The 20,495-nt window shown below is 40.1% G+C and overlaps 2 protein-coding genes across 2 annotated transcripts in view; both read right to left on the reverse strand.

Moving 5' to 3' along the window:
- si:ch211-285f17.1 (sickle tail protein homolog) overlaps window positions 1–16,599 on the reverse strand; it is a 110,565-nt gene extending 93,966 nt beyond the window's left edge. Inside the window, exon 1 of the mRNA XM_062441518.1 lies at window positions 16,480–16,599. Coding sequence (XP_062297502.1) covers window positions 16,480–16,549 — 70 coding nt within the window. The 5' untranslated portion in view covers window positions 16,550–16,599. The remainder of the gene's footprint in view (window positions 1–16,479) is intronic.
- A 1,869-nt stretch (window positions 16,600–18,468) lies between these two features.
- Window positions 18,469–20,495, reverse strand: LOC134002406 (OTU domain-containing protein 1). The gene has a single exon (XM_062441748.1). It carries the CDS (start codon window positions 20,350–20,352, stop codon window positions 19,003–19,005), a length of 1,350 nt encoding a protein of 449 aa, XP_062297732.1. The 5' UTR covers window positions 20,353–20,495; the 3' UTR covers window positions 18,469–19,002.

The raw sequence follows: 20,495 nt of genomic DNA on the forward strand, positions 1-20,495 counted from the left end.
CACTCAGCCGTTCCCTGAGGAAAGCCAGCCCAACATGTCACATTATCTGCTGCATTAAGTCACAGTGAATGCAGCACTGATCATGACAGAGGGACTGAGTGTGCAGCCTGCCACTCATTCAACAGGTCAATGGAGACAGCCCAGTCAGGAGGAGAGCTGTCTCTGCCATTATCATCAACTGTCTCTTAAACAAATGAGATCGATCGAGCTGAGTCTACAGTATTGTTGACTCGCCAACACTCTAATTAAACCCAACAACTTGGCCAGAAGTTTTTAAGTTGGCACCTTTTCATTTTCCAATCTTTCCCTTGTGTAATATATAACATTGAAATTTAGAGGGAAAATCCCACACAGCTTTTAAATATTGCCGCTATTGGCTGCAAAACTTGTATGTCCAAAACTGTTCAGGAAATGAACAAATCCAATGGAGTAAAGGGATTTAGTCACAAGCTCTTTTTATTACTTTTAATTGTTTAAATATTTATAAATAAACAGACAGACATAAAGGGTGACCAATAGCATTGATTTATGGGAAAAAAATACAATGATGAAATATGGAGATTTCTGCCAGCACAATATTTTTGCTAAAGCTGCAAATAATGATTATTTATATTATCAATTAGTTATTTAGTCTATGAAGTGCCAGAAAACAGAGAAAAATGCCAAGGTGACATCCTCAAATTGGTTATGGAAATGCAAAAAATGCTAAAATGTCAACATGCAGCAAATTAAGTCATGCCATGTCATTCTGGTGAGGTCCTTCTACCCTTTCTTCACACTTCTTAATAAGATGCTGAAATAAAAAAATGTTCTTACATGACTCACATGATGAGAGGCAACAAAACAGAGTAGAAAATGATAAATGAAGAGTCAATACTGAGACGTTTTACAGCTTTCACTGAAAAGGGATTATGCATGAAGTCCTACAGTCTGTGTCATGAATTCTTCCTCCTTATGTCCTGTCTCTGGGGCCCCCCTGTGGCCTTATGAATCACTCCTGCTCTTCACCCTGAATGGGCACTGACATGTGCACACTCAAAACATGCTCAAAACCCACACGCAGTTTTGAAATGTCTACTTCTAACCTCATATTTTCATCTAGTTAGCCCACAGGCGGTGGCTACGCATTAAGCTCACAGCCTCATCCTATCCTTTACGCCTCAGCATTTTAGGAGAGTTTAGCTTCTTATCTGGACAGCCTGTCAAGTGTGTTATTGGAGGCAAACTGACTACCTCTGCCTGAAGTATATAAAGAGGATATGGGGAGAAACAAACCACCTCTCCATTTAGACTGATGTAAATAAGAGGCCTCTCCATTCTCTTTATGGCTTATTGATTTTTAGTTCGATGGCTGGCTGGAGCCGGAAAGAGGGAGGGGAAGGAGATAGAGAGAAACAGGCAAAGACAGAGGAGTGGTTTCTCAATTCTGAAACAGCAGCATCTTTCTGGGAACAAAAGCATTGTCACCTCAACTGCATGTCCACACCATAAAGCTCATATGAACACATGAATAAGTGAGAAAACACATATATAAACACGTATTCACAAACTGAAAAATATGTCATAGTGAAATCAGAGCCACCATAGGAAAGTGTTTCAGTTAGATAATTATATTCCTCAGAATATTATGGTAATGAATGGATTTTTGTTGTTACATAGTATACTCTGTTTGTGTCTCAGGTGAAACAACCAAAACATTATAAATTAGTCCTACAAACCCTGTCAGATGTGGTGGGTAAACACAATAAAGTTATTCTCATGTTCTGTGAATAATATTCTGGTGTTACAGTGATGGAGTTAAAGACATGAGGTTTACAGTGTCATCTCTGGGGAGTGTTTGATGCAGAAATACTGCTTAAGGCTGCTTTTGGCACAAATATGTAGCCAAAACATACACAGCCAAAACATTTACATCAGCTCAAAGAACAGCAAAAGGTTAATCTATTTTAATAAATGCTTTAGTCTTTTCATGCATGAGAACAAAGTACATTTCTGTAACATGAGATATGTTAAAATCTGTAATCTTATCTCCCACTTGCTAATTTTTTGAAGAAGTGAATTTGATATGAATATAAAGAACACATGAGAGCATGCATTCATGCACACACTGGCAAACACTGACATCCACACCATGAGGACCTGTTAGATCTTGTTGTTAGCATTATGTAAACAGCTTGAGAAGCTAAAAGAGCCTTTTAGTGACTCATTTATTATGGAGGAATAATGAGCTTGTTATCGGTGCTGAGACAGCTTCAAGCTCGGTTTCCCCCTGCTCTTTGCTTCCCCCCCTTTTTTTTTCTTTAAAAAAAGGAGATATTTTCATGTGTATGCTCATCTTACACATCATGAAGCCCTGCATGCACTCAAGTAAAAGATATACTTGGGCCTGTGCAGAATCCAAGCCTGGATGCTTGTTAATCTGACATAAACATACAAATATGATATGTGTGATTGTTTTGAGCCACTAGGAGGCAGCACCATGTATATTAGAAACCTATATAACAAATTGAAACTATTGGAATAAGGAAAACTTTAAATTGCAGACCAAAATATGAAGAACAAGACATGTTTATCACTAAAATAAAGGCAGTCTTAATGAGAAAATTCTTTATTTTCACATTGTTGCATTTTCTTTCTTTACCCCTTGTTTTGTTTTTTTCCCTGACAGTTTGAACATGATTCTGCAGTGCAAACAACAAAACAAGATTCTTGTGAATCTGTTGTTGACTACTGAGGTTAGACTGAGTGGAAATATTCCCAACAGTTACAAATACAGCACAGGATTTCTTTTTAATCTAAGAGAAACGCTCCTTCCGGCCTGAAACATGCTGCTCAAGAAGAAGAGATTTGCTCAATGAATGATATGAACTTTAATGCGTTAATGCGTACTTCAGGTTTTTCAACCTGAAGTAAGTATGTAATGCTTCATATTGATGACCTCATCTCTGCCATAGAACCTGTGGAGTACCCAAATGTATGTTCACAACAGCTATTTCATTTTTGACCTTTAACATGTGAAAATGACATTTGTCGAAGCTCTCAGCAGGATTGTGAATAATCTGTGAGTCTGTGTCTATATCTGCATGTGTGCATGTCTGTGTGTTCGCATGCTTGCCAAGAAAGTAGATTTTCATTGGCTTGAGTCTCATGGCTTGAGTCTCTAAATCAAGCTGACAGCTCGCAAATGGCCGCTTATCATCCTCATAAATTTGCATACTTTTACCGGTGAATATCATTCCACTCAACATCACCAATACACTAACCATTATAATTATATCATATGTTGTAAATCAGATGGGGCTGAACTGTGAGGAACACGTGGTGGGAATATCACAGTGGCAAAAATACATCTCTATAACTCACTGGAAAGAGGCTTGCAAAAAACCTTATACACGTATCAAAGTATGACCTCACCACTGATGAATTCTGCGTTGCAACTTAACAGGGTCTTTTAAAACCAGCAATTAATGTCAAATCTATGTTAAATCTCTACATCTTTATACCCTATGTCTGCACAGGCAAGATAGATTAAGCTAACCAGTCATGCAAGCATCTCTGCAGATCTTCATTAATGTGGAATTTCTTTCATTCCTTGTTGAGCATCTCTGCCCTTCCCTGATGGAGGGCAGATGAATCGGCCAAGCACTTGGATGGGAGGTGAAATGAATGTGAATGATTTTTCTAACTTCAAGTCATGAGAAAGGTTGTGGGGATGAGGTTGAAACAAGTGGCACTACTATGTGGTTAAGAGGGATGAAGATGGCTCAGGATGGGCAGGTTTCAGTGTAAGACAGAAGATGGAAGACAATACTTAAACATTTTCCCTTTAATCCCTTAAGAACTTTTCAAATCTTAAACATCTCTCCATAACCTGAAATACTCATCAAAAGCTTGTATATTAAAGTAATAGTTTGCATGCAAAGTACTTACTAACTTTAGGTATTAGAGTTACTCTCATAAACACAACTAATTTTTTTAAATCAAGCCCATGTGGATAAAGATTTAATGAGATTTGTGGGCTGGGAAATGAAGAAAACAACTTTGCTGTCATAAGATTTGAATTCACTAGATTGATTGCTTCCTGATTAGTGCTAAGACATATGACGTCACTTTTTTCCCTTAACTGAGTCCCACCCACTTTAAACCAGCTAGTAGTATGGTTCATATTAAGAAGCTGATTAAAAAATTAGGATATCAGTGTTGATAAAAGTTGTTTATTAAAGAATTGTGATCAGGATATGTACTAAACAGCGCCAGTTGTCAACTTGTCAGTTCTCCCTGGTGTACAAATTACACAATGGCGACACTGTTTCTAAATAACCCTAAACATATCTTTGACATTTCGGGTTTCTTGTTGTGCTCAAGATGTTGAGGGATGGTGGGGTGGAAGAAAAAAATTAAATAAAAAAAGAGATAATGAGTCTCTGTGTGTGCTGTTGCCAAAGTCCCAGCAGTGAATGAGCAACAGCGGGGACACAACGACATGTGAACTGCAGTGACAGTGAACACCAGCATCCGTGTCACAAAACAACAGGAAGTCCTCCAATTGTGCACACAAATGCAAGTAGGCAGGCACACGTACACACATGCGTGGCCTCACAAACACACAGGGCTTCAAGTCAGCAGCAGAGATCGGCTGAACCAACAGCATGGGCCAGTACCTGAGCAAAACACAGGACGAGAGATACACATCTGATGCAAAGGCACACAAAATGATAAAGACACAAAGAAAGGCACATAAAGGCGGTCATTGTGAAGCTTAAAATTGTGGTATAAAATAAATCAGGGTTAAAAGGCTATAAATGATGGAGGGAAATTGTGAGATTAAATGGTTGAAGGACAGGGGTGGAGGGAGAAGTCATGCGAGATATGAAGCTGTGTTTTAACAGTCTGGTCTCAAGATGAGAGATACAGATTCTTTAGCTTCACTTCTCTTCATTATGCTATGGCTCAAATGCTCCTTCAGAAATAATGAGCTCCAATCTTTATGGCTTTCCTCTATGGCAATAATAGGAATTAACAGTCCAGTCCCTGAGCTAGAAATAGCACTGACTTGAGGCTAATTATAATAAATTGCACAATAAATAGCTGCAGGCCCTTGTTGACAGCCCAGTCTATGGGAAACAGAGAGTTATGTCTAATTATAAGTGTGTTCTCAAGCTGCAACATCTGGCACTTATCTATTCAAATCTAAGAAAAAAATCTGTAAGTGTCATTTAGAGGTAACATGTTCCACAATCACTGGCTGACAAGAGTAAAAACTCTCACTTGACAAGAGTCAATCTCATCCTCTAAGACAGGCCTTGCTTATGCTCCACACAGCTCCAGTGTACCCACAGTGGGCCTTTGTTTTCCTGAGTTAATTCATCAAATGTGTCTTTTCAACAGGAAAGGCAACTTAACTAGTGAACTGGCACACACATGTTTTTGATTGGCCTTCAATTTCAGAACTCAGGTCAGGGGTTAGTCTGGCCCACCTCTTGTCTGACATCTGCCCTGACCTTTTACCTCGACACAGGTTTGTGTACACACATGTTTCAGTGTATGTGTCCAGTCGAAACTGAGCTGGACCCCCTTGAGTGTGTTTCCTGTGCTGCGTAGCTCTCCCGGTCTCCCTAACCACATCTCCTGCATCCCTGAGGTGCTGATGAAAAGACTTCAGAGGCCCGATTCATCTGGGCCAAGGCCTTCTTAATGAATTGATGAACACACTGTGGCGCAGAGAAGCTCTGGGTGCTGGAGAGGCTGATTAAAAAAATTGAAGGGGAGGGAAAGGAAGGAGAGAGGGGGAGATGAAGGAGAAATGAATAGAAAGGACGAGGAGAAGAGGAAAAAAATCCTCCTCTCTTGAGGTAGAACTGGTCCTTCAATTTCTGCTGCTCCTCTGCTCCTCTTTGGAGAGAGTGCAAGAGGGAGTCAGGAGCACCCACAATCCCCATGATATTAAAACTCCAGGGCGCCATTCAGTGTCAGGTTCTGAGGCAGGCGCAGGGGCTCGGGTGACTCATGAGTTGGGGGACTTTAGGGTCCTGAAGGTCAATGGAAAGTTTTAGCTAACTTCTCCTCACCTCAGTGATTGGCCACTGCTGAATAAGCTTTCTGCTGGAAGGGGGAAGAAAAAGGAGATGATGATAACTAGCAGCTGTGGGTAGATAACAGTAACTAGCATCTGAGTGAACAATACATTTTAAACTATCTAAACTTAAAAACACACATCTTTCCTCTGCCTTAAAATTGTCAACCAAGTGACTGAATCATTTGCTCAGAGTTTATTCACTAGTTTAATTCAACTAAATTAAAGTCTATTAAACATACAGTTGAATAGACTTGAGATACTAAGAGAGCTTTCCAGTTACATGTATTCTCTCACTTTGAAGTTGTATCAAGGTTATTTCATCATATGCTACATAATCTTTACAGCTTTCCTACCATTTTCATGAAATGTTAGTACTAATGTAGGGGAAGTACCTCTGAGGGTGGTCTCAGTGACTTTGTTCAAATAAGGAGCATGTGTGTACGGACTAAGGTGCAATCAAATGTTCATCATAGTTTGCAATGCGTTAAATCCCACAACAATGCCTGCTGGGAAATATGGCAACTTGGTAAAAATGTTTTTTTTAAGTTCTTTTGTATGTTTAAGCAGCAGTAAGCCACCTGGGGGCAGCAGAACAAGCTTATGAAGTTGTTGTGGCAGGTGTTAGCAAACTGTTGCTTATTAACACATCTAAAAGACTGTGAGAAAAATATTCCCCTGATAAATACATGGCTCTTTAGCTACCAACTGCTCCTCTATGATTGCTAGCAAGTCACTATGTTTGTCTGTCTGGTGTTTGGGATGGAAACTGAGTTGATAAGAGTGGTGAGAGTGAAGGAAAAACAATCAGATTATGGAAAGTAGAACCCAAACAATGAGCTGACAGTTGATGATGATGATGTTGAAATGCTCCATAGAGCTGAAGGCAACATTAGGTCAAATTCTCTGTGGGTTTGTCACTATGAGCAATGCTCTCCACATTATAGAGTAATTTCATCCTATGTTCATATAAGAATAATATGCGCAGCTAGGATAAAATATCAATTGATTTCACACAAAAACAAACAAACAAATGTTTACATTTTGGGATGATCTAAAAGGTATGTGACATAAAACATGTATAACAAGTTTACCTTTGTGAGAAAACCAGAAAAGAACCAACAACAAGAAAACAGAAAGCAGCGATTGAATGTTAGTTACACTATTGGAGTCAAAAGCTCAGAGGTATTAGCTGAGACTGTCCACTGCCTGTACAAATGGACTTGACCTTTTCTCAAGAGAGGTGTGTGACAGACTATGACAAGTGCACACAACGCTTGGTTACACTTTAGGGATAAGACCAATGTTGAGTATACATTCCACCCTGGTGGTCCAAAATGCACAGCTGGGCAGACTCAGGTCACAACAACATATGATGACTGAGGAGGCTGTTTCTATCATACACACAGCAGGCATCAAACACACACTGAAGTATGGTGTTTCATGCAGCGATGCTGGGACCTGAACTCCAAAAAAGGTTTGACACCTCCCGAGGTGTGAAAATGAACATTCAATAAATTGCAGGTCCATGCACCATGCTCAAACGTGTACACACATCAAGACATGCATGCATCTGTGTATAATTATCCAAGTTTAGGAGTCACATTGTTCTTAATAAAACACAATCTCATACAGATGTGTGAACAGGCAGTAAATACAGTAAGTTAGAGTGAGCACCAATGTGTTTTTAAGGCTGACAGAGTAACTGAAGCAGAGAAGCAGAGAATAGAGGACCTTGCTGACCTTGCCAAAAGATCTGATGATTGCTGCCCCCTCTTTAGACACCCAGGCTCTGCTATTAAATCTCTTACACAACTGCTGGCCTTTGCAATGGCTCTTAACAGCCAAGCCCACATCACAGCGTTCAGGTTCACATATATAACAGAGAAGCAATACATCATTTTTCATAGTTAAACATCACTGAGTCTTTGCTCTACCACATCGTCTGTAAGGATGGAGCTCTAGTGAGCTTCAGTGAAAACAGCCAAATAGCCCTAGTTTGTGCCTGTAATGTGTTCATGCTACATTCAAGCCACAGAGGTAAGCATCCATTTCTCAGAAAGATGTTTACAGGAATATAGTACAACATTTAACGCTGTTTTGAAGGTATTTCTAGAGTCATATTCCATCCACTGATAAAAAAGAGTTTTTAAACCTTTTCCCAAGTTGCGATGACTAAACTACCATCTTTATTTCAATTAGGAAAAAGAATTGCAACTTGGGAAACAATGTAAAAATCGGTTTAATAAACTTTTAGAGAAACAGATGCTTAACTCTGTGACTCCAATGTAATGCTGATACACTAGAGGCACAAGCTGGGGCTAGGCTGCAAAGGGCTAGGGAAATAGACTGTGTGACAAAATCATACAGGATGCACAGAAATCAATCATAACAAAAAAACAAGACAATAAGGAGGGTTTAAATAATCTTAATTGTCTTCATAATTAGCAGCAATTCAACAACAAAAAGGAACCAGCTTTCTGCAAGAGCTTTTATACATTCAACAATTTTATACATCAAATCAATAAGTTTGGCCATAACATAGAAACTAGCTAGGTTTAAATTAGGTAGGTGACTCAATATAATAGAAAAGGCTCTTAATGCAAAAAAATCCTTTGTCTTCAGATTACAGTTTTGATTTGCCGATGCCAGCGTCCCAGCAGCACACTTATTGGCATGCTGGTATTTCATAGACTTTCCAGGGAGTAAAGTGGATTAGCCTAACTTGACCTGAAAATTGACAGGAAGTTCCAAAGAAGTTGAATTTACTGCACACAGGAGTGCCTATATTCATTTCCTCATTTCCACATAGGGAATATTGCTGATAAAGCGATGCTTATTCTGCTCATTTTTCTCTCTTATCATCAAAAGCAGAAGTTGAGACCAGTTGGAATGGATAATTGCTGTATGACTGCATATGAAGGTTTTTTTTTATTATTGTGGGAGAAAAAGTAGGGAGTTCAAGCATGCTGTAGGGTCATCAGAGAGCTTCTCAGCACTTCTCAGCACTCAGGATCTATGCTTTCCTCCCACAGCCTCTTGCTGTGACCGCACCCAATCAGTGGCGTCCCTTCCACTTATAAACACCCACTTGTATCCTTGCACTAAACCTCCCATTTATCACATTGACAGGAGTGGCTTGTGGTTATTGACTGGGAGTGGATTCTTTTCCCATCCATAAGCACAGTTATCAAATTAGATACTCAAGCAAAATATTTGGAATGTTAAATCATTGGTGTCAGATGGCTTGAAGTGAGCATAAATTACTTGTAATCATGAGGGGCTTATCAAGTACAGCATGTTACTGTGAAAATGTGTTCAGGCATGTGTGTGTGCGTGAATGTGTTTCGATTCTTTCATATCTCTAAAATGTATGTGCAAATATTGTGGGGTACTAGTTTGCAAAGAATCCAGATCCATTGACACGTTACAAAAGGGTGGTAAAACAACATAAGAACAAGGGTTATACTTTAATAGTAACACACACACACACACACACACACACACACACGCACACACACACACAAACACACACACACACACACACACACACACACACACACACACACACACACACACACACACACATATTTACCATGCAAATAGAGAGTGGTATCAATCTTCTTATCTATTGTTCTGCAAAAAAAATGCACAACTCAAAATGTCAAACTATTGCTGAAATGTACAAAAATGAGCTCTTTCACAATGATAACAATGTGGTATGCAGACACAGGAGTTCTTTTGTGAATGAGTGTGTGTGTGTGTGTGTGTGTGTGTGTGTGTGTGTGTGTGTGTGTGTGTGTGTGTGTGTGTGTGTGTGTGTGTGTGTGTGTGTGTGTGCTCAGGCCAACCTCTCTGGCAGTGACCCAGATCTTTTGATTGATTTGTAAAGTCATTAAAATCACAGTTGGTGAATAAACGACCCGATGTCGTCAGCGCAGAGTTTGAGGATATGCCTAAAATAAGCCTAATTATCAGGTATGCACACACACACACACACACACACACACACACACACACACACACACACACACACACACACACACACACACACACACAGCAACACTCAAATTAAGCATCAGCACATAACCGTAGTCATATAAACGCTCCCTCATTTTCTCTCCCACATAACTATTTGATATATATTTCCTTTGAACATGACTTCACTGCAACATCAAAGGACAGGCTATTTGACTTTTCACTCATCTGTTTCCAAATCAATTTTTGTTCCTGTTGCACCTTTGAAAAAAGTAAAACAATGTCATCAAGGGCTGTCATCATGCATCATCAGTGCTTGGGGAGAGCATTCAGAGAATGTAACTACACCCTGTTTCCCAACAGAACAGAAATACAGCCAGATTGTCTCTCATCAACATCAATGAAGCGGAGATATTTCAAGACCACTGCTCAGGGCAGATGAATGACGACTGTGCGGAGCTGTGGCACCCTTTGGGAGTCATCATTTTAACTGTGTACACTCCTATCTGTGTATAATCAGGCTTTAGATCATCCCAGACGTTAAATGACTATAAACAAGACAGAAGTGTTTGTTTACTTCTCAGCCGATTCCACAGGCGACAAAAGTGCAGTGGTGGGAATGACAATGCTGTGGTGTCTACGGGCGCTGTGAGTGACTTTCAGCTCAGCTGCAGCAGCCAATAAGGTGCCTGGTGCTGAAAGGTCCATGTGTCATGGACAGGTGAACCTCATTATTTCCCTATTTTTCAAATCTGAGGTGGTGAAGTTTTACACTGACATCATGGTTCTATTGCTTTATCATATCCTCTTCTGGAAGGAAACTCATGAGGGGGATTCAATTAGAAAAAAAAGAGGTGAAAACATCTGGTTTCTTTCCACATAGCACCAGCATCCTGCAGCTGGACACACAGAGAAGTCAGGAGAGGATGGATAATTCATTAAGCACGCAAAGTTTCATTTTGCAGAGCCATGCAGAGAGACCAAAGATGATGACTCAACCAGGAGTAATTCTCGCCACAAGATACCATCTCCTGTACAGTATAATGCACACTTAATGTAAATCTCTGTGACGTTTCACCTTTTTTTGGTCTTTCTAAAATACCACTTCCCTTTGACTTCATTTTTCAAGAACGACCTTTATGTTAACTCTTTTCACAAATGCTTGATGAAGGAACAAAATGTCGAGAGTCAGAAAATAGTACAGTCAGTTTTTTTTTCTTTTCTTTTTTTTTAACAGGCCAAAGAGAAGCAAAGTGCTTTCACTTTCTCCTGTTTGTAACATTAGAGACAGATCTCCTCAGTAAAGTACCTGGAAAAAATATGAAAAGGTCAGCAGAAAATGAGAGGAATGTGAGAGTGCCAGAGATTAAATACGCACACAGATTTCAAAAGACGTTCCTATATTAGGCACATCTACTACTACGTCTATTACCACAATTATAAATGACCTGAGCACATTAAATCTCTCTTTTTCCCTATTAAATGCCTTCACAAAAAGAAACTACAGTATAATAATGATTCAACACATGTTTAATAAACGTGTTAAAGTTGAAAGAATAGACAATTAAATTAAGAAATATTTGCAACCACACTTCACACAGACAGCTCTGTGATTCACCCCAGTCTGAAAGTACACGCAGCATTTAAAACAGATTGGATATAAACTCAAGGTTACTGCCTTTTATCTGAGATTGACGTTCCCAGTTAGAGCTAGAAAAACAACAGCATATTGCTCTTAGGGCAGAGAGGACCAAAGTGTACCCTTAAATCTTTGTGTTTTACACTCTAAGGAATTTAAGAGCCCTTAAGGGACATGCTTTTTAATCCAGTGTGCAAACAGCTGTTTAGCATCTCAGGGGCTTGGCTATTTCAAGAAGGATCATCTCAGGTGCCTATTCAATGAGATCAGCATCTTCAGTGGGACTGACAGCCGACCAGACATGGCATTTCACACCTTCCACTAGTGGACAGCTACTCAGTAAACGATGACATTCATATTAGCGAGTGAACTATGTATAGAAAATATGTCTTGGGAAATTAAGGCCACGCTTCATCCTCACCTTCACGTCTTTTTAATTTGTTTTCATAGAGAATTATAAGCTGCGTTAAACAGTGTCAGCCCCTGGTTTCTAAAGCTTGACACTGGTACAGACACAATCTGCATTCTTGAGTTGGTTAAGAAGCACATTCTGTGATTATCATTCCAACACAGCATTTGCCATTTCACCCTGGCAATCCCTAACCCAGAGGGACTGTGAGTATGATAGCATGCAGCCATGTTTAGGGTTTCCTTGACATACTGACAAAGGAACACTGATACGTGATTATAGCAATGCAGCTTTAACAAGAGCAAAGTGAAAACTCATCTAAAGTGAGTTTTAATTGGTTAAAGAAGTCAGCAACACAACATGGTCTCCTATTTAGTATGATGGATGGTGGTTTTAACCTTCCTTTTTCACAGTGCTTAATATTGTTGTAAACACACTGTGAAATAATAAATTCATCAACGCATTAAACTCTTCATTTAACAAATAATGTGTACCTTTCGCTTATTATGTTAGACCTTCTTATTAAAGTATGGTCAGACAAGGTACTGCATTAGAATTTGCTAATATCTTTCCTTAATAATAAACCTGTGACTCACTCTGCTGTGTTCATTTAAGCTGCAATCTGTAATTTATTTGTTTACCTGAGTGTTGTTTGTATGCAGTGAGGATATTGTCATCAACGATAACATGAATGCAATTACCTTATTTACTGCAGTGTTAAGGTATGACAATACTGAAGGTGTGACCTGAAACAACCAGACAATATTTCTAAATAGCACTTAACCACAGTAAAAGCGGAGGTGTTTCAACGTGTGATAAAAATATACTAAACTGAGAACTTTAGCTTTAATCTCTGCAGGTACGTGCTTTTCATACCATATTCTACCAATTTCCTTAAAATGCTGTATAACCAATTATCTAATTATTATCTGAAAGTCACATTTCCAAGTCTAACGTGCGTTTGTTTTTCTCTCATTGATTCCTGTCATGACTGTCTATTATTTCCTGTTTATCTTTTTAAGCAAATAGTGAAAATACTTGTTCTAATTTTCCAGAATCAAAAGTTGCATCTTTTATATCTTATTTTGTCTAAACAGTCCAAACTAAGTTTGACAAAGAAAAGCACAATATCATTGCATTTGAGAAGCTTAATCCAGTATATCGAGCCATATTTGCTCAAAAAATTATTAAAGCGATTATTAAGTTGTCAAAATAGTGACCAATTTAATTTCTGTTGATCGTCTAATCAATTAATCAGCTTACCGTCACAGCTCTACTTGCTGCACAAATTTGACTTCAACATAAGTTTCTGGCTTGGTTGACAAAGAGACATGACACACTTGATTTATTGGAAAAAGCTACAGCATCAGTTAACAGAACTTCTTGGCAAAGAGCAAACCAAGCATGGCTTTGAACAAATCTTTGCAGAGATCAACTCAGTGATTGAGTTGGATGTTAAAGTGCCCCACCCCACTCTTCATGTGAATGGCAACCAAAGTAATGGGCGAAGAGACGCAATAGCTTCATTCAGCTATCCAATCATGACTGCATACATTTTCCCCAGATATTGATATAATCTTCAAACACCCTTGGAAACCTGAGATGACGAACATTGCGGCTATGAGTGCAGCTGTCCAGGAAGTAAAACAGCTTGCTTAAAGACATCACTGATTTACTCGTTGAAAGTTCAGCTCTACAGACAGCCATTCTCGAAGCAAAGAACATGTGTATAACGTTATATTCACCCCAGTAAAAGGAAGATCAAAGACTGACTGCAATTACTATCTAAATCTAAAATCTAAAAGACACTGCCTGTAATGATGTTGGCAACACCTGCAGTACTATCAGCATTATCGACATTACATCTGAGATGAAGATATTTTCAGTTATGGTTACCTTTCAGGAAATCAAAGACACAATCATGTCCCTGGTGACTCTCTGAGCAGAAAAAATGACACTTAATACAAAATGATGTCAAATAATCTTACCTTTCTATTTGTCTCTTGTCTAATTCATACTAAAACAGCATTTCCCATCACCAAAAACTAAGCTTTTTGAAACACCCAGAATGAATATATTTGTCTTTTTGAAGGTGCTGGCAGACATCTCTCAACCTTTCAAAGATGTGATGGTTGGACTTCCATGTAGCAGTGAATAAGAAGCAATGGGTGATAAAGCTGACACTATTACTTAAAATGTCTTTTTTGTGTAATAAAATACAAAAAAATGGCTTTACATGCATAGAGAGAGGTGTTAAAGGTTAAAGTACATAATAATCTCTTGCACTTTTATATAATTCTCCTCATTTTACTGCTTTGCAACTGGGACAACATAAAAAGAATTCCACTTATAACATGTTTATGAAACCTTTTACATTTACTTTCTAGGGCTTACCTGGAAAATGTCCTCTACAACACAGAAATTAATCATTTTTTTCCCTGCCAGCAGCAGCAGCAGCAGTAGCAGCAGCAGCAGTAAGGAAATGGTTAACAAGTTGGTAGTTATCTTGAGCACACACAGCTATCGTGGCTAAACAGACAGAAAGGATCATGCCGTGGATAAAATTGCAAACTTTATTAGTTTAAAGTAACCAAAAGAAAAAGATGTAACAGTACTGCTCACTGTTGATCACGTATCATGAAAATACTGCAGCACACACAGCAGATTACTGCTTTAACTCATGTAAATGGAACAGCACCACCAGCAGCGCTCCATCAGCACCCGCTTTCCTCTTTTGACAAATTCACTACTCACATCTGCTGTAGTATTCCCTCTAGGTGATGGCAGGATTATTAGCTGTTAGAGGAGACTGAAAATGAATACAGTGATGGTTGAGCTACTCCTCTGCTAATATTCAGGTGCTATTTTGTATTTCATGGTGCTAATCTGATGAGTGAATGAGTATTAAAACTTGGTGAGATGTATAAACCAGGACAATATAAATCCAGCAGCTGGCCTTGAACCAAGAATGTATGTGAGGTTGTGCATGTGTGTGTAGAATGTGTGTCTGTGTTATGAGTGTCTGTGAACATCACAGAGAGAGAAAGAGAAGAGATTGAAACTTGACCCCACTGTCACCTGCCTCTGGACAGTAGGAGAAGCAGATAGGCTGAGTCAGAATGTGTGGTTTGCTGCTGAAGCGGCTGTCCTGTCTTTCCACACATCAACCCAGCATACCCTGCATACAACCTGAGCTTTTACCTGCGCACAACATCAGCACTTTTCATCCTGCTGCCGACATGCATGTTACTAACTGGCTGTGACAAAACACAAGAACACAAACTCCCACAACAGCTGCCATCGTAAAAATATTTTGCAAATCTATGACAAATGGTGCACATGCGCCGTCATAGCACCAGAATGTACTCGAGATGCACCCCTCTGAGGGGCTTTGCAGCAAACTGGCAATTTTCCATTGCGTCCTTCCTCACGTGTTCTGTCACTCAACCTGTCACCATGGAAATGAGCTCGGCTTCTGTGTGTCTCATGCTGTTGTGCATGCACTGCAGTACAGAGAAGCAGAGGCAGGAACAGCTGAAACTGTCGCACATCACATAAAACCAGAGGCACATCTTTAACCCATCTACTTGTCCTGAATGTGATCTTACTCTATCGCCATTAACATGTTAAGGGTACTTTAAGTCTGTAGCATACAGTGAAGTGGTCAGTAAATGTGTCTCAAGGTGAGCATCACCTTAGTAAGACAGAGCATGAGAAGTATTAGACTCACTGAGGAGAAAAAGTTAGCAGCAGCACGTAAAGGGCAGCTGCCACTTCAAATCAGTGTATTGAATGACTTGCATGTAGATGAATGGGATCATATTACCGATGCCAATGCAGAGTGGATCACAGGTTAAGAAGAGTTGACCACATCACACATGTGGTATGATCAGTAACACAGCAGCAGAGATATATGTGACATGCATATGGTGTGCAGCAATCAGCATTTTCTCAAAGATATTAGACAAATAATAAAAAGTAAGTTGCTTAAAAAAGGATGACATAGGAAAATCTTTAAAAAAAAAAGATGATTTAAACAGCTGGAACAGTTAGTAGATAAAATGTATGTTTGGCATATAGAGAAGTTAAATTGGATGTATTGGGTATGTGGTTGAGATCAATAAAAGAATGAAAGGAAGAAACGGTAATATTTCTCGATGGGGTTTCTTATGTTAAAGTCGCTTTAACTGTGTTGTGTGTGTCCTGTACTGTATATGAATACAAGAAACATGTTACTATCAAACATTATTGGCAGAGAAAGAGGATAAGCCAAACTCCTTAATATACAAAAACAAAACTTGAAGAGTTTTCCAACATAGTGTTGTGGAGTTAAACCAAGGTCAGCACAATGAGGTTAAGCAACTCAATCATTTTCCTTACTGTGAAATTTGGGACTTCCTTTGTGATCACTCGGAGGAAGGTCTGCGAACTGCACCCGGTGTCCCGACATGTCCGACAGCTTACAGGTCAGAGCCACACGACCACCGGACTGGGTTGCTGTTCTCCGTTAACTTCCGAGCGCGCTGGGTTGAACTGCGTCGAGGTGACCGCGTCCCGGCCGGTCCGGTTTGACTCGTGGGAATCCTTCTTAAGACACACTACACACACCGGAGGGGGAGCGTCTGTTGACTTTCTCTCTACTCCCTCTCTGTTTCTCTGTGCTGACTGTGTGCCAGTACTGCGGTGAAGCAGCCCACCCAGTCCAGTCTCACCTCTGCTCTGTAGCCCAATGGTCCACACCGGAGATACACTGAAGCAGGGAGAAGCACCATCCCTCCTCCCACACTAAGAAAAAAAAAAAGAAGAAAAAAAAGATACAAACTTTTTTCTCCTAATGTCCACATGACTGCAGGGTTACGTCATCACTGTAAAGCTTTCGGGGGAAAAGCAATAAGCCCATAATAAAGTAGGAAGCTGCGCAAATATGTGGATGTTACAGTTGAGCATATTATGGGACCACTGTTTGCCCAGAGCCCGTTATCAAGTTGGCAAGCTCAACCAAAGTTGTCAGTTTATCATATAAAAAATGGCAGTAAAGTAAATGTTTAATTCAACGTTTCCAAAACATGTCACTCCAATTTGGCTTTTTCATCGTTTTGTGAAACATCTCACGTCGTTTTTTGGAAGTCAGAGTATTACGCAGTCCATTTCCTCCACGCAGTAGGTAATCCCACTTTACAGCCAGTTTGAAAACAGAAGTACACATTCCTTTAATAATAACTTTGTCAAAGTGTATATGGGGGCCTAGAATGCCACCTAATGGAAGAAGAGTGAACCTGACCAGGGAGAAGGCATCCTTGATAGCATCACACAAAGTGTGGACAAAATACTTGAAGTGCAGCTCAATGCAACATCAGTACAAACTACTGTTTCATCAGTAATGACAAATACAGCTTAAAATGTTCCAGCAGAGCTAAGTTCCTCTGTGGCAGTCCCAAAAGGGCACTATTGTAGTCACCCTCTGTATAACGTTTTTAAACGTTTTTAAATATCACTTTAGTCTTGTCATTTGGTGTTAGGCCCTGCCCTTTGCTTCTTGCTCTGAAGTTAATTTGCTCACTCACAAACTTTTTCAACGTTTCTTGGGCTTATTTTTTTCTTCTTGAGTCTCTTAAATCCACAATGTCTTAATTTATGTAAGCCAAAGACAGATGTCAAATGTGGAAAATTTATCATTTTTAATATGAAAACAATGTCTCAAAGGTTTACAAAACCCACAGAAAAAAGGTTATGACAAATACAAAACAGTAAATATTACATAAGGAAAAAAGCTCTTCTCAGCTAAATATTATCCCAGGGATTTCTTGTTCACAAATAGGGAAAAAATAATTCATTCTTAGAGGCAGCAGTCAGACATTTAGAGTATAATGGTTGTAGGCAATGCAGGTTCTTTCTATTTAAAAAAATATTTAAGTACAAGTGAATAAAGGAACACAAATGTGGACATACCTTCCCATTCCCTTTAATGAGAAAGTATTTTGGCCACGCATGTGTAACTTAAATACACTTTTAACACATTGTCTCTTGTGCTCTTTGCATGGAAACCACAGTCACTATTAAGTCACTATTGAAGTCTGCAGCCTGACCTGAATGAGAGGCTACAGGCTCCACGGTCAATGCACGTAATAAACTCTAAGCATCACTTTTCACTTTAGGACAGCAAGCGGTGGAGGATGACTGCAACACACATCACCTCATCCAGCCTGCCTAGATGCAATTTAATGGATTGATCCCATTACGGTTATGTGCAATCCTGCTCCCATGGAGTGTAGCCAAGAGACAGATAATCAAGCAATTAGTCTGTAAAGTAAATGTGAAGTCATCACAAATCAGGTTTCTTAAAAACTTTATTTGAAACAATGTGTCAAACATGAACTGGAATAATGGAAAAATTTTTCTAACAGACTTGAATCAAAACTCTCTGGACTTACTGTCAGGTAGGACTTTGTGCAAAAGAGAGTAGCTAAACAGATATTAAATATTGTAGCTATGGTGAAAAACTGCAAACCAAATTACTCTGCATTTGATAATATTTGGCGACAGACTACAAGGCATAGGCATGATAGAAAATCAACAGCTCTGCCAATAAAAGGCAAATAAATATACTCAAAAGCACTTAATGTACAGCATATGAACAGCGTTAGAGTACTCCACTCACATCAACATATCCAAAACTATCACGAACAGGCTCACACACTTTCAAACACTTTCAGAGACAACTGCCACTAATTTGGCAATGTTGGTAAGAACAAAATCCAAAGTACTATCCGTGCACTGCACTTCCTTTCTCTCACAATATAAATCTTGTAAAAAAAATAATTTAAAGCATGTAGAAACCAAGCAGAATCCATAGTTCTGCATCCATAGTGGCAGTGAAAATCCTAATACTCAACATTATTTCTTTCAAACACAACCATTTTTTTCAATGTACATTTTGGATAATGAAGCCGCCATTGACTTTGCCAGTTCCTCGTCCCGTTTCCTTTGCATCTGTGAGTGTCTGCACCAGTCTTCATACTCCGGGTTGGGGAGACTCTTGTCCAGGAGAACGTCGTAGTGACCATTGCTGAGCCAACTCAGCCAGATAGCCGGTTTGGATCCATCCTCCTCCCCGAGATAGTGCACCATGGTGGAAACGGTGGGGCTCTCCAGGCTCCCCCCTGTTGTTAGGTGGATGTTGACGTTCAGCATCTGGCTCATGGCGAGAAGCTCCGGGTATCCGGCCCAGGCACCATCCTGCGCTGCGTTGATCAGGAACTCTCCAACATCCCCTTCGATGATTGGGTTAAACTCATCCAAGTGGTCAGCGATGTGGTGCACAGTCTGCTCCCTCAGCTCCCCGTGCCTCGCCTGGTCCCCGAACGTGGCTTTGCACACAGCTCTGTACAGACAGTTGCCGTCTGGAATGATGTGGTACCTATATTTGTGCCTCTCCTGGAGGTACTTGTTTTGTTTCTCCACTTCAGCCAAGTACCGGGTGACTTTATCGTTGATATCTGCTCTCTCTTGGCATCTCTGTGGAGGAGCCTCCTGCAGGACACTGAGCTCAAAGGCCCGTCTCTTATCTGATTGTGGACCTGCATTGCCACTACTCAGACCACTAAAATCTTCCTTTATGAGGTCTTCAGGCTGAACTACACCAGAGGGAATTGGCTCCTCTTCATGTAATGAGGCCCACCCATTGCTTCTGAAGGGGGTAACTTTCATCGAAACTGTATCATCCTCACTTGAATTCCCCACCAACCTCTTATATTCTTCTACTCTGGGTCCACAGATGTCATTACTGATCAAAACGTGGTTTCCAACCAGTTCTGGGCAGTCATCTGTCTCATTTCTCAGCTGATCCATCAAGTCCACTAACACATCAGAGTCATTACAGATGATACTTTCACCATCATGAGAGTTGGGAGACGGTGGTTTGGGTTTGGACTCCCTAATGATATGGACAGGCAATGACCTCTCCACTCCATCGGGTCTGCGTATAAGGATTTCAGCAGTCGATGTGAAGTAGATTGGCCTCATTGATGAAGCTTCGTAGCATGAAAAGGCAGGCATGTTTGCGGAAGAAGCAGGCTCTCTCACTGGATTCCCGTTGGCCGTTGGAGTTGTGTCTGCTTGTGTAAGTCCTGCTTTATCAGCCTCTGGGGAACTCGCTGTAGTCCCGTTCAAACGCTCAGATCCGGTCGATAAAGTTATCGTAACTTTGCGGGACGACCTCGGGTAGTGTGTCAGCACACTGTTGTACAGCTGCATTTTGACAGAGTCCTTTATACCAAACCACACCGGGCTGTTACGGAAAGATGACAACAACCGCTAAAAATACCCTCCATGTCATCAACAACAGCAAAGTTGTAGAGGACGTTTCCATGGTCCTGAGTGCTGTTACCACTGACACA

This window comes from Scomber scombrus, chromosome 20 (genome assembly GCF_963691925.1).
Source record: "Scomber scombrus chromosome 20, fScoSco1.1, whole genome shotgun sequence".
NCBI lineage: Eukaryota > Metazoa > Chordata > Actinopteri > Scombriformes > Scombridae > Scomber > Scomber scombrus.

Coding starts and splice junctions, on each gene's coding strand:
- LOC134002406 (XM_062441748.1), bottom strand. CDS start 20,352: ATGCAGCTGTACAACAGTGTGCTGACACACTACCCGAGGTCGTCCCGC.